This window comes from Drosophila takahashii, chromosome 3L (assembly GCF_030179915.1).
Source record: "Drosophila takahashii strain IR98-3 E-12201 chromosome 3L, DtakHiC1v2, whole genome shotgun sequence".
In the NCBI taxonomy this organism is placed as follows: Eukaryota; Metazoa; Arthropoda; class Insecta; order Diptera; family Drosophilidae; genus Drosophila; species Drosophila takahashii.
In genome coordinates, this window is record NC_091680.1 from 16,715,443 (window position 1) to 16,728,041 (window position 12,599).

Sequence of the window (12,599 nt, forward strand, 5' to 3'; positions counted from 1 at the left end):
TCCATACAAGGTCTCTACTCTAAGTCAACACAAATCAGTTGTCAGCCATCAAAACCGGTGGAGCCCCTGCTCATAATTATTCAAATTTGCATTTTAAGAAACAATTAAACCGAGAAAAGAAGGAAGCGAAAGAACCCCTTTTCAAGCCAAAACAAAACGAGACAAGCTCCACTCAACGCAACAATTTCAATGTGATAGATCAATTGTCTGGGCCCCCGGGAGGCAGTCGAAGAGGAAGCCTTCCCTATGGCTATATCTTTCGGATTCCTCCGTTCTCTTTCTCTTTAGGAATTGCCCAGACAACGCGTCAAATCTTCGGCTTGACTCTTGGCTTTTTTGCCTTGGCCCGCAGCCCAGTCAACACTTTTCCACCGAGCATTCCATTTTGGGTTCCATTTTTTCTCCTGCCCGGTTTCTTTTTCGTGCTCCAGTGAATCTTTGCTGTCTCGATTTGGTCTTGGTCTTGTACTTGGTTTTCTTTTACCTTGCTTTTCACCTGTCCGTGTCCGTCGTGTGGAAATCATGTGAAAACATGTGGCCGCCAGTCAAGCAGTCAGCCAGTCCAGTCACTCACTCATCCATCCACTCATTCAGTTAGCCAAGTTTCATCTAGAGCCGCAGCAACAATGGGGATCAACAAATTAAAGTAATTTCCTACCGCAACGTTTCCACCAGTTTACACTTTCTGAAAGGTTAAGTTCGAATTTTTAACCATTTCAAATTGGCTCTTCGCAACTCTTTGGTTTTTCTTTCAAGAGGGTATTGCCATATTTGTTACATTGGTTTTCTTTTAAATATGCTCACTCGACTTCGGTTGATTTTCCTCGGATTTCTCAATGCGTTAATTGGAGCTTTTCATATGCCAAGTGCATGGCCATGAGCTATGCAACTACCAAATTACAAGACGAAGACTATCAAGTTGAGACGTCGGTTTCGATGATTCGTAGAAAATATACTGACTATCCTTTAAGCATATTGCTTCAACATTTTATTTGAACTTTAATTTTATTTATATCAAGAGTTTATGATTTATTTTGAATATATATAAATTCCTTATAATTAACAAATACTTCTTTATTTTTTTTCAAGAAAACACTGACACAAAAATTCAAAAAAATAAAAAACATTTTCCAATCATTGCGTGATTTGATTTGCATAGTTCTTTCAGCACCCTGCCAGGCAATCCAATACGTAAACTATTCTCGAGGCCCCGCGGTGTGGTCATCACAGCGTCATCTTTGCCTCGCAAATGGTGTCAATCTCACGAGCCGTTGGAAATTAATAAAGCGAGTCAACGGCGGTGGCAGCGTCATCTGTATCCGATAGATACATTGGCTCATAAGCATAAATAATGCGATCGCAGTGGAAAATCTAGCTGTGACTGTGCCGCTGCCTTTTCAGTTATGCGTCAGCCAATCGAGGGGGGCGGCATGGGGGAGGGGGCGTGGCCGGAGCTTTGACTGACATTTATCGCCAGCTTCAATTGTTGCTGCTGCTGCTGCTGCTGCCCGGCAAAGAGTTGCAACATAGTTTGTTTTTCTTTTCTGTTTTTTAGAGTTTTTGGTTGTTTTTTTGTCGGTTTCGGTTTTCGTCTTTTCGATTTTGTGTTTTGTATTTCGTACTTTTTGGTGGCTGACGACGGCGACGAGGCTCAACGTTTTGGAAAATTTAGCACAAGGTTGCCACAAAGCAGCCAGCAAAATGAGCAATTGTGGCAACACAGTCGAAGCTGAAATCACTATGAACGCCCGTCTACGTAGTAACGAATTTTGAGTTATATCCAATGGTTTTGGTTTTAATAAATGCTCATAAATGAGAAAAATTAATGCATGGAAAATTGTAGTCCTGAATTATATCAAATTGTAATACAAAGTTATTCATTTTTAAATTGGTTTTTAAATGGCAAGCTACAAAGTTAAATACCTATAACAGAAAAATAAGTAACATTTTTGTATAAGTAAATTAGATAAACGTGATTTTTTCAAATTAAGTGTTCTCTATAACTAAAATAAATTAAACATTCCTGCCACAAACTAAAAAACCTCTTGCGTGTGAGTACTGGGTATTAAAAATGTTTCAAAAGAAGATACTATTGATTTTATAATAATCGTGTGTGTCAGATGTTTCTTGATGACATTTGGGATAAGGCGGATTGTAATGTAAATCCGTAATTAAGTTCATTAGTTCCATGTGTTGCCATTTCACTATATAAGGTCGGATCAACGATCCGAGGCATGCAAAATGTTCAGAACCTTTACCATTCTCGCTGTGATCGTGAACAGTATTTTGGCCACGGACTACATACTGCATCTCGATCCGGATTTATATGTGCCGTGTATCGACGGCCCTCCCGGATCGATGGGTTTACGTGAAGCCTACAATATGGACAATGCATTGGTCGAGATGGACGAAGATGGCCTTCACTTGTCGGGAAATGTGACCACCGTCTGGAATATTGCGCCCACCGATCGGATATCTGTAAATTCAGCTCATCTAAGAGAGCCTTGGATTTTAACCGAATTCATTTGCAGGCCAGGGTGAATTTGATGCAATATGACCGTGGTACCTGGCAGCCAACGGCTATTAACATGCACGCTCCGGACTTTTGCTCTGTGATGTTCAACAAGAACCAATATTGGTTCAAATATTGGTTTCAATACTTTGCGAACCGCGAGGAGATGAGAGAGAAGTGCATTGCCACGAAAGATGTGCGGTTTGCTCAAACGTGTACTGTAACTCCGCTTTATAAACACCTTACCTATTTTAGACCGTTCTGGTATATACTCCTTTCACCTTTAACTTGCGTTTCGATAACGTCATTGGCCCTCCTTTTCGTGGTCGCTATAAGCTTGTGATCACATTTGAACCATTCGACGAGAACAACATTAAGCGTCCGTATTCTGTGTGCTTCGAGGTCAGAGGCGAAATTGAGAAGATCAGGAAATAATTATAATTACACTGGTCGACAAAAAAAAAGCCCAAGAATAAAAGCTACCAAACCTGAAAGGATTTTAGCTGTACATTACTACCTCATACTTGGAAACTTTTCATCACGTCGAAGTTTTGAGAAATCCGTTGTCAAAGTTCCAAATTTTCGATTTTTAGGCACTTTTCGCTACTTAATAGTAAGAAAACCCTTCGTAGCCCAGAGCCACAATTTAGCGGAAATGGTACTTTGAACCTTTAACTTCAAGATTGTCCAATCACAAAGTTGGGCGACCTCTACTTCTTTAGCTACAATGGATTTTACTGAAGTACTTTTTGGCAGGTTTTTTCATCTATAGTAACCTGATATTTTTAATGTATTGTATGTGTACGGGTCTCAGTTCAACAAGGAAAATATCAGGCTACTATAGATGAAAAAAAGTGACCAAAAGTACTTCTGTAAAATTCATTGTAGCTAAAGATATAGAGGTCGCCCAGCTTTGCAATTGGACACTCTTGAAGTTAAAGGTTTAAGGTACCACTTCCGCTAAATTGGGGCTCTGGTCTACAAAAGGTTTTCTTAATAGAAAGCCACAAAAAGTGCCTAAAAATCGAAAATTTGGAACTTTGACCACGGATTTCTAAAAACTTCGACGTGGTGGAAAGTTTCCAAGTATGAGGTAGTAATCTAAAGCTAAAATTCTTTCAGGTTTTGTTGCGTTTATTCTTGGGCCAAGAAAATGTCTTGATTTTGTCGACCTGTGTTATTATAGCTAACATCCTACCGAAAAGTTTAACAATTGTAAAAGGAATATAGAATTGCAAATGAAGTCATCGTACATTTTTTTTAAACAATTTTTTTTAAGGAAAGGATAGAAATGTTTTTATAATGCATAACAAAATGTAACTATATAAAAAAAAATGTATTTATATCTCGAATTTAAAGTAATTTTTCGTAATTTTACTTGCTTTTTTTTATATACAAAATTGGTATACTAGAGGTGCATTCGTCACTGTTTTTGTAACTCGCTAAGAGGTTTTTTGTTTGATTGAAATTGAAGCTGCAAAGCGCCAATGCACCAAAGTTGTTGCATTCAAATCGCTGTAGTAGTTGTTGCCCAAAATCGTAAATAAATAAATACTTAATTATGTTGTTTTGGCCTCACCGCTTTTGGCTCGCAAAAGAACTGGAAGTCGAGGCAGGGAGAAGCACATTGCGCATACGCCATGTTCAACAACACGATCAGCACTTGCGGAGTTGCGTTGAGGTGAGAATCGAGACCTTTTCTCAGCCAATCACTCAGGACAGGAGTCAAACACTTGTTGCCAATTAATCAGGCACTCGAATAGTAAAGTTAAGACGTGTCGTAATCATTGCGTATACGACTAGAAGGCTAGAATGAAAATGGCAAGTACGAAAATTAAGATTCATGGATTTGAAATAAGACAGGATAGTATAAATTAAAGTTTTAGACCAAGCTGACAATTAGTTTTAGTCGTATTTGATCTGAACATTTATTTTTATTACTTTTTGAAAAATTAGCTTGCGTGGAAACTGTATTTAAAAAAGCTAAATTTTTTTAAATTATTAGAATTTATTCCTTTTGTACTGTACAAAAACCTCACTTAATCTGCCATCTAGAATCCGATGGGCAACACTTTCGGTTGCAAAACGCCATTGAAACGACCCAGCGGAGTGTGGTAAGCATCCTCAGCCACTGACAGCTGCTTACGGCTTACTGATGCTGCTGCAACAGCTCCACCTACAGATGCCACCAAGATGCTGATTTGCTGCAAGAAGGGGGAGAGCAGCAGCATCCGCTGTTACTTCAGAACGAGATGGAAAAACAAATGCAATGAGACTGATGCCAACGACCGCAAACGTGCAGCGACAACAACAAAGGCAGCGCTCCAAAAAATGCAGCAGCCAAACAAACCACTCGACTGGGATCGGAATTCGCTTCCTCCCTCTCCCCGTCGAAGGTCCGCCCTCCCCCTCCGCCCCTCGAGTGTCACGAACCGGAAGTAAAAACGTGCCAGCAGAAGATGCGAATTGCTGCTGCTACTTTTGCTGCTGCTGCTGCGATGTTGCTACTCTGCCACTGCTGATGTTGCTGCATCTGCATCTGCGGCGCTCGCGAAAGCAGGAAAGCAGCAGCAAGTGCCAGTCGCAAAGTTCTCTGCATTCTCTAGGCGATTAAGGGATGGGGTACACTGAGAAAAAAGGCTGGAATTAATTATTACATTACCCTAATAATATCTATACGTAAAAAAAACATGTTTTTATTTGTAGGACTTAAAAAAATATTTAAAGACTGTCTTTAAAGAAGCAAGACACTTAAATATAAAAAAAGGATTATAAAAGAAGGTCTAATCGAAAACGTTGTAATTAAATATATTTATTTCTTTTGATATTTTTGAATTTTAATATAAGTTTTAGGAATTCTACAAGTCCAGAAGTCGATAAAAACCAAAGGCAAATTTTTACCAGTGCAACGCCTCTCTTAGCAGAATAAAGTTCGGCACACAAAAAAAAATTCAAGTCGGCGTTGCACTTCCCCTCAAACTAAAACTAAAATCAAAGCCGGGAAGAGCTTCGCTCTCTTCCAAGCATCATCATTTGCCACTTGCCTCCTCGTCTCCCCCTCTTCTCCACAGAATTCGCACTCTTTTCTCCGCTGTTCGCCTGTTACAATTTTAAGCTATTTTTATTGAAAATGAGCGATATTCTCAGCCGGAGAAAGAGCGACAGAGATGCTGAGCAGCAGAGTTGATAAAACTGTGTTAAGTGCATACTTTGGGTTTTCACGATAAAGTAGCAGGCCCCCCAAATCCCCTCGAAAACTTGGTTCTTGGAGGGTTCCAGGATGGCTTCATTGTCACTGAGTTGCAGAGAAAACTTTGCTCCCAAAGAAAACTCGACGAATTTGAATGATTCTCCATCAGATATACAGACACAGACACATAGACGCTTCTCTATATACTTATATATTCCCAGAGTGCAATCTTCAACCCCTCGCTTTCCCAGTTTGCCCCTCTCTGTTTGTCGTGATTTTTTTCAAACAAAAACTGCGCTTATTACGCCAGCCCCGATGCATTAGAAGCTTCTCTCCAGAAATAAAGAGGAAAGTAATTGGGGAAAGGGGCCATTCGAGGAGGGGCAGCAGTGGCAGCCGTTGCTTTTTAAGCTGCTCACACTCAACCCAGCGAAACTCAGTTCGCGCACACAGCTGCCAAGTGGCCGAGACTAAAAACCGAGCACCGAAACAGCACCAGAGAAACAGATATGGGGACAGAGACACAGAGGCCCGATGTTCTGACAGTAGATTTATATACAGTGGACCCTTAGTAGGGTGGAACATCTAGAGGGGAAAGTTCTGGAAAATAAATGTACTTTATTATCATCAACCATAAGATTTCGATTTCATCGATTTCACGTTTAGAAGAACACAATATCAGAAATGAGTTTAAAAAAGCTTAGCAAAATAAATCATTTCCAAGGGATTAATTACTTGTTAAGTAATTAACCAATTAAAGTATAACCATGTTATACAATTTAATACATTTTATTATTAGTTATTTTTCACTATTTCCGTATTAGCTATCTTAAATGATTAAGTTGATTTGATGATTACTTTTTAAAATACTTTTATCATTAACGGAAAGTAGTAGTAAAAGTAGTTGAAGGATTGATTTCGACAACTTAATGAAATGCAATTATAAAAAAATTAAAATAAAGGGTATCCAAATGATTAACATTTTAACACGACTAACTTTTTCACATTTTTTCAATATGGCTCAATTATATTTTACAAGGAGGCTTGAATATTTTCCTTACCATGTCTGTTGTTTTTCAGGTTTTGCCCAAGGAGTTTTCCCTGTGCGAGCTTCTGCTTCAGCTGCTGTTTCTGCGACTGCATTTCGCCTCATTTCGATTCATTTGCGCTTGTCTCTGAGCTAACTGCCCTCCTCGTGCCGGCGTCCCCTGAATCTCAGCCTCATTCCTGGACTTCCTTTGGATTTGGTGTGCGTGTGTGAGTTTGGGTTTCCCTGTGGCTTTTGTGTTCTGCAACTCAGCTCCTCCATTTCCAGTTTTCGCACATCTCGCCCCGTGAGAACCCAGAACCGAAAACCCAAAACCGAGCACCGAGAACCCAGAACAGAGAGACGAGACGAGAGAACCCGAGTGGTGCGCTTCCAGCGAAAATATATATAGACGAAACGCCTCCAATCCAATTCGTAGCCCCCGATTTCTGTGAGTGGAGTGAGCTGCTGGCCATTTCTGAACGCCTGTTCTCAAACGACTCAAACTGAGAGAGAGATAAAAGCATGCTGTGCAAGATGATGCTTCTGTGTTGATAAGGCCCCCCGATTGTCACAGTGTGCGTCTGTGGAAATTGAGCACAATTCCTATACGCACCAAGTATCTCGTGGATAGCCCGCCACCTACTTATGTACTTTGGGATTCATCCGTAGGCCGAGATTGAGATTGAAGCCGGGGTACTAGGCAAGGCAAAGGAAAAATACTTCTTTGAGTGAATTATGAAGTTGTCTTCGGCCGTTACGTGGGTGGTGGTTTTCCCCTTGGCTCCGTCATCCCGCCAACCCTCCGCTCTTTAAGTCTCGATTTATTGTTGTACTTAAAACAGAGTCACATGTCTGCTAGGCCCCTCTTAAAAAGAAAATACAGAACAGAACAGGCGACTTTGTATGGCGAAGAAAGAGTTTTCATCATCGGGAAATGCCCCGAAACCGTTAGCTGGATCATAAAATAGAGATGAAAAGCCTCGAAATGCTTTTTTTTTTGTCGTAGCTGTAAATGCAACTGACACACAAAGGCAGTAAGACGCACCGCGATCACGAGCTGAAAATGGTTGTGGATGTGACTGGGGAAATGGAAATGGAGCTGTTGATGCCGGCCAAATGCAAATGCATTCTTCTGGGCCACTCTAATGATCACCACGATGACAATGATCATAATGATGCGGCTTTTGATGACGGCCCGAAGCCAGTGACTCGGTGTTCGGGGGAAAGGTCTGGAAGAGTCCAATAAAATCTGAGCTTGACATCGTTTATCACTCACTTTTTCTCGGTCTACGGGTCGTATAATATCTTTTTTAATGGGTTAGGAAAACAATATTGGAACTCAACTTGCTTAAAACAATAAATAATATTGAAAAGCAAATAGAACGAATATATTTACAATTAGAAAACAATAATTAAAAAAGGTTTAAGGTAAATATGTTCCTAATTTGGGTACAACTAATTTGAAAACATTAGAATATTAATCAAAACCATTTTATAATTTGTAAAAAACGAATAAATTAATCATTGGCCCTAAAAAAATAAAATGAATGTGTTACACACAAAAAATGTAAGGCAAAAATATTTATAAAATAATTATATAATAAATCTATTAAATTTTATATAATTTAAATATATACAAATTTTTGCGGTAAAAAATGAACTTTAGTAAATACATATCCCCCAACAATTTGTCTTCAGCAATTTACCAATGCAAATAAGGAAATATTTAAGATATCCAGTTATGACCCCCGAAAATGTCTCATCTGCATGTCCGGCAATTTGGAGTTGCTCCTTTGACATCCAACTACGGCAACTCGTCCGTTTGCAGATGAGGCCGAGATGAAGCCGGCCGATAGATGATCCCATCTGGGGTTCAGCCTGGACTTTCACTTCGCTGGCTCACAAATTATAGCTAATTATGCAGCATCTTAGCCGAGATTGGGCAACTCCTGGCCGGCAAGTCTGCAATTTGGCCATGTGGTTGGGGGCTAATGCTGAGGCTAAAAAAACTGATGCTGGGGCAAATCTGGGGCCGATCTGGTCATGTGGGTTTTTTGCCATGAGCCAGAAAGGCAAACAAAGCTTAGGCCGTAATAACTTTGTTTGAGCCGCGCTGCAGTTTGAGGCCATTATAACAAAATTTTTGTTTGCAAAATATTCCGACTTTCATTTTCAGTCGGAGAGCTGCGTTGAAAGTTGATTTGCAGATACACTGTATCTCTTGGACTGATCGCGTTTTGCTATTACTTGCCGTTGCCCGACTCAAGGTCAAACCACCTGAAATTGTTGCTAAGTTAAAGAATGCGTTGACAATATTTTTTGTTCAACTTAATTAAAAGGCAAACAGCACAGCTCGCTCGAAACAAAGCGAAAGAGTACGGGGCACAGAAAGAAAAATAAAAAAAACAAGAAAACCGAAACTGATAAAATGTTTTATCAGCCAGCCAGCGCGGAGACATTAACCACGATAATTATACAAAACATGTGAGCCGATGTGCGGACCTGCAGACAATTGGAAACAGGCCATAAAGCAAAAGCAAAGTCGACCGCAGATACAGATACAAATTGTATCTAGTGCAGCGGTGATAAGCGGAAGGGCCACGTGTGGAATGTGGGGCGCAGACTATCTGTAGATAGATATGTATCTTCTAGCGGTAGTTCAAGGAAATGTTCTGCTCAGACACTCAGATACGCAGATACTACTCCCCGCCTATCGAAGCAAAGACCAATTTGCAAATACTCGTCGCGCGAACATGAAACTTTATCTCGCTGCTCTCGGAATGGCGATAAAAATCCAATTTTGATAAGCTCCTAAATTATGTACAAAACGAACGATCCAATCCGATCCCAAGAGTTTATCTTTCGCTTTTGCACCGGGGCAGCTTATCGGAAGGTCTTTATCTCAGTCATTTCACAACGTAATATAAATAAACTCTTCGCAATAATTTGCCTAATTATAAGACGTTTTATGACTTCTTAAAATATTTATTTTCGTTTTATGGGTTTCTTATTGAAAGAAGGGTTGCCTTATGATGAGAACCTTTATAAGAAGGAGCATGCATAATATATAAAGAAAATACGATAATTTTTCAGAATAAAATTAGAAAATAAAAATCAATGAATAGGCTTTTAAACTCCAAGGGTTTCATACCAAATTAATTAGAATTGCGGTTTTTTTAAGCCCATTTATTTCCTGGCAAAAAATATAAAGCATTCTGCAAGGGTATAAGAACGGCTAAGTTAGTTGGAATCGGAATGGGTTTCCGTCCTTTGGCATCACATCACCCCAACAGGTTTCGATCGGTCATCCGGTCCTTCACATCCTCCTCCTCGAGCGGTTGATTCTGCTCCCGTTGCCGCTTCTGTCACCAGACGGCGTTTCCAGTGCACTTCGCCCCAACTCCTTCTCCTTCCTGGGGCAAAGAGCGGTCATCATCATCGTCATCGGCTAAACCATCGATGTGTGTGGCCCCGTGGACAGGGTCTTAAAACTGGGATGGGAACTCTCGATGGAGAACTGAACTGGGGACTCTGGCTCAGTTGTCGGCGCCGCTGGAATGTTGTTAGTTATAAAATGGCCACAAAATCATAACGCAGGCGTGGGTTGCCACTGGACTCTGTCGCACTGCTCTTTCCTCCTGCACTGCGAGAAAAGTCGAGTAAAACCAAATTCTAAATATTATTTTAACTGTTTCACAGTATTTTTTAAATAAATAACACATTTTTGTTATAATTTAATGGGTATTTATTAATCTTATTTCATATTAACAATTTTATTTAAATTTTTAAGAAAAATATATGGACATTTTAATAACCAATATAAGTTCAAAATCAGTTCTAAAAATATATTTTTAACATTTAAAATTTTGGTATTATCTTTCAATTAATATTTACCAACTTAACTTAAAAAATAATCAGAAATTTTCTCTTTCTGTGGTCCTAAAACCCCGAACCTGATATAACCGATGACGAGTTGCTGCCTCTGTCGAGGTCTGTGTCCAGAATATACATATGTTCTGGTCGGCTCTCTCCCACAGCATCCACGCATTTTCGGATGGTTCGTCTGGGGGGTTTTTTTTAATGGATCCCGGACCGCTGGACTGAGTGTGAATTGAAATGTATTTTTTACATACCCGTACATGTGTTCTATGCCAGTCGATTGGATCTCGAAAATCAAATCAAAACTCGTCGTCGTTTTATGGCTTTTTAGAAACTCTAGGAACTCGTTTTGTTCGATTTGGTTCTGTTTTGTTTTCCCTCGGTCTCTGTTTGTTGTTCTCGTTATTATTATTATTTTTCTATTCCCATTTCTATGTGTCGGCGGTGGCGGTGTCGGCGGCGTTGGTGGCTCGCTTTGAATAATGATGATAAGGCCCCAGACTCGCCTTTCGATCCGAGTCGATTCCAAACCAATCCGTCCATCCAGCCATCCATCCATCCGTCCATCCATCCGACTGCTCTCTCTCGTTCGGCGGCTTGATTATTGATTTATTGTCTGCTTTTTTGGGTCTGTGTCGCACAGGTAAACGAGAAATCGTCACGGATACGCAAAACGGTCAGCACACCGAAATGTATCTCGGCGTTCGCTTTTGTATCTCCGGCGACTATGCAGATACATTTTTGAAGCGCACGCTTCAGCATTTCTGATGTTGTTGTCATCAATTTAACAACAACGACATCGTCGGACAACAAAAGAGACCAAAAGAACTGAGCTGAACCCACCGAAGAAACCAGAAAAAGAAAACATTCTTCTCGTCTTGATCCCGAACGTTCTCATAATTTGTTTGTCCCCCCATACCATACCATGCCATACAATACCATACCATTTGGCCATTGTGCGACCGCGGACTGTGAGAAAGATTTTATTTCGTTCAAGTGGTTTTTGATTTAACACCAAACAGCCAACCAAAGAGTGGAAAATATTTTAATGATGCGTCGTCGACGTCGCTGCAACTGAAAAACAAAAAAAAATCAACAAAAAAGAGGAGAAATAAATGGAAAACAAAAAAGATTTCTAACTTGTTTTTCGGTGGCCTTTCTTTTTTCCGCTTCTTCAGCGCCGTTGTTCTCAATTTATTTGTGGCTTGATTCGGAAGACATTCGTTCGATTGATTAGCTCGCTGGGAAAGCCAGCGATCACTTTCGAATCGAGGTCGTATTATATGGGCTGTGTCACCCCCTTTGTTTTCGGGGGGTTTGAGTTCTGTGCTTCCGCTCCGGAAGGGTTCAACTCGAGAGCGAAGTGCTGCACTCGACAAGCTGCCAATGAGGTCCTACTTTAGCCCAGGATCCTGGTTCCTGTCCGATGCGGTTTAACATCTGTCACGGCTCCTTCCTTCCTGGGACCAGGCAAAAAAATAAAAAACATCGACAATAACAACTGAAACCGCATCAAGGGTTTTGGGCTTAACCAGGCAAAATATTGAGCAGCTTTTATGAGGTATTTTAACAATAATTGACATACATTTATGACCATAAAAGAGGGGAGAAGAGAGCTTATTGGTTCACTGATCAAGTTGGTCAATTATAACCGATTGGGATGACTAAACAAAACTATTAATAATCTTAGGTGTTAATCTAGCTAAAGTGTGTGAAACAATCGTGACATCAGCTATTTGTAAATTAATAATTTTAACTAATAATTTATAATAATTAAAGTATTATTAATTTAATATTCTTGTACAAAATTACTTAGCAATTTCATTTATATATTATGGGAATAATATTTATAAATATTTAAAAAGGAAGCATTATCACCAAAAAAATATTTTCAGTTCACATAACAAAATGTATTATGCTTTCCAATACATTACACAAATTAGTGTAAATTTATTTCGCCTTATTGCATTCATAATTTGCTGCCAACA

General features: G+C 39.8%; 2 protein-coding genes and 1 long non-coding RNA gene across 3 annotated transcripts; 2 read left to right on the forward strand and 1 right to left on the reverse strand.

The window, feature by feature from the left end:
- The first annotated feature begins 2,223 nt into the window (after positions 1 to 2,223).
- Positions 2,224 to 3,873, forward strand: LOC108069084 (uncharacterized). Its single transcript, XM_017159035.3, has 3 exons — positions 2,224 to 2,478; positions 2,532 to 2,708; positions 2,768 to 3,873. Exons 1-3 carry the CDS (start codon positions 2,242 to 2,244, stop codon positions 2,945 to 2,947), a joined length of 594 nt encoding a protein of 197 aa, XP_017014524.2. The 5' UTR covers positions 2,224 to 2,241; the 3' UTR covers positions 2,948 to 3,873.
- A 2,138-nt stretch (positions 3,874 to 6,011) lies between these two features.
- Positions 6,012 to 8,302, forward strand: LOC138912829 (uncharacterized). Its single transcript, XR_011418384.1, has 3 exons — positions 6,012 to 6,315; positions 6,783 to 6,959; positions 7,018 to 8,302. It is a non-coding gene; the product is annotated as an uncharacterized lncRNA (long non-coding RNA).
- Positions 8,303 to 10,276: 1,974 nt separating this feature from the next.
- On the reverse strand, positions 10,277 to 10,780 carry LOC108069094 (uncharacterized). Its single transcript, XM_017159045.3, is given in 3 exon segments — positions 10,277 to 10,375; positions 10,686 to 10,740; positions 10,742 to 10,780. Coding segments are annotated over 3 exon segments (174 nt in total). The 3' UTR covers positions 10,277 to 10,295.
- Positions 10,781 to 12,599: the final 1,819 nt, after the last annotated feature.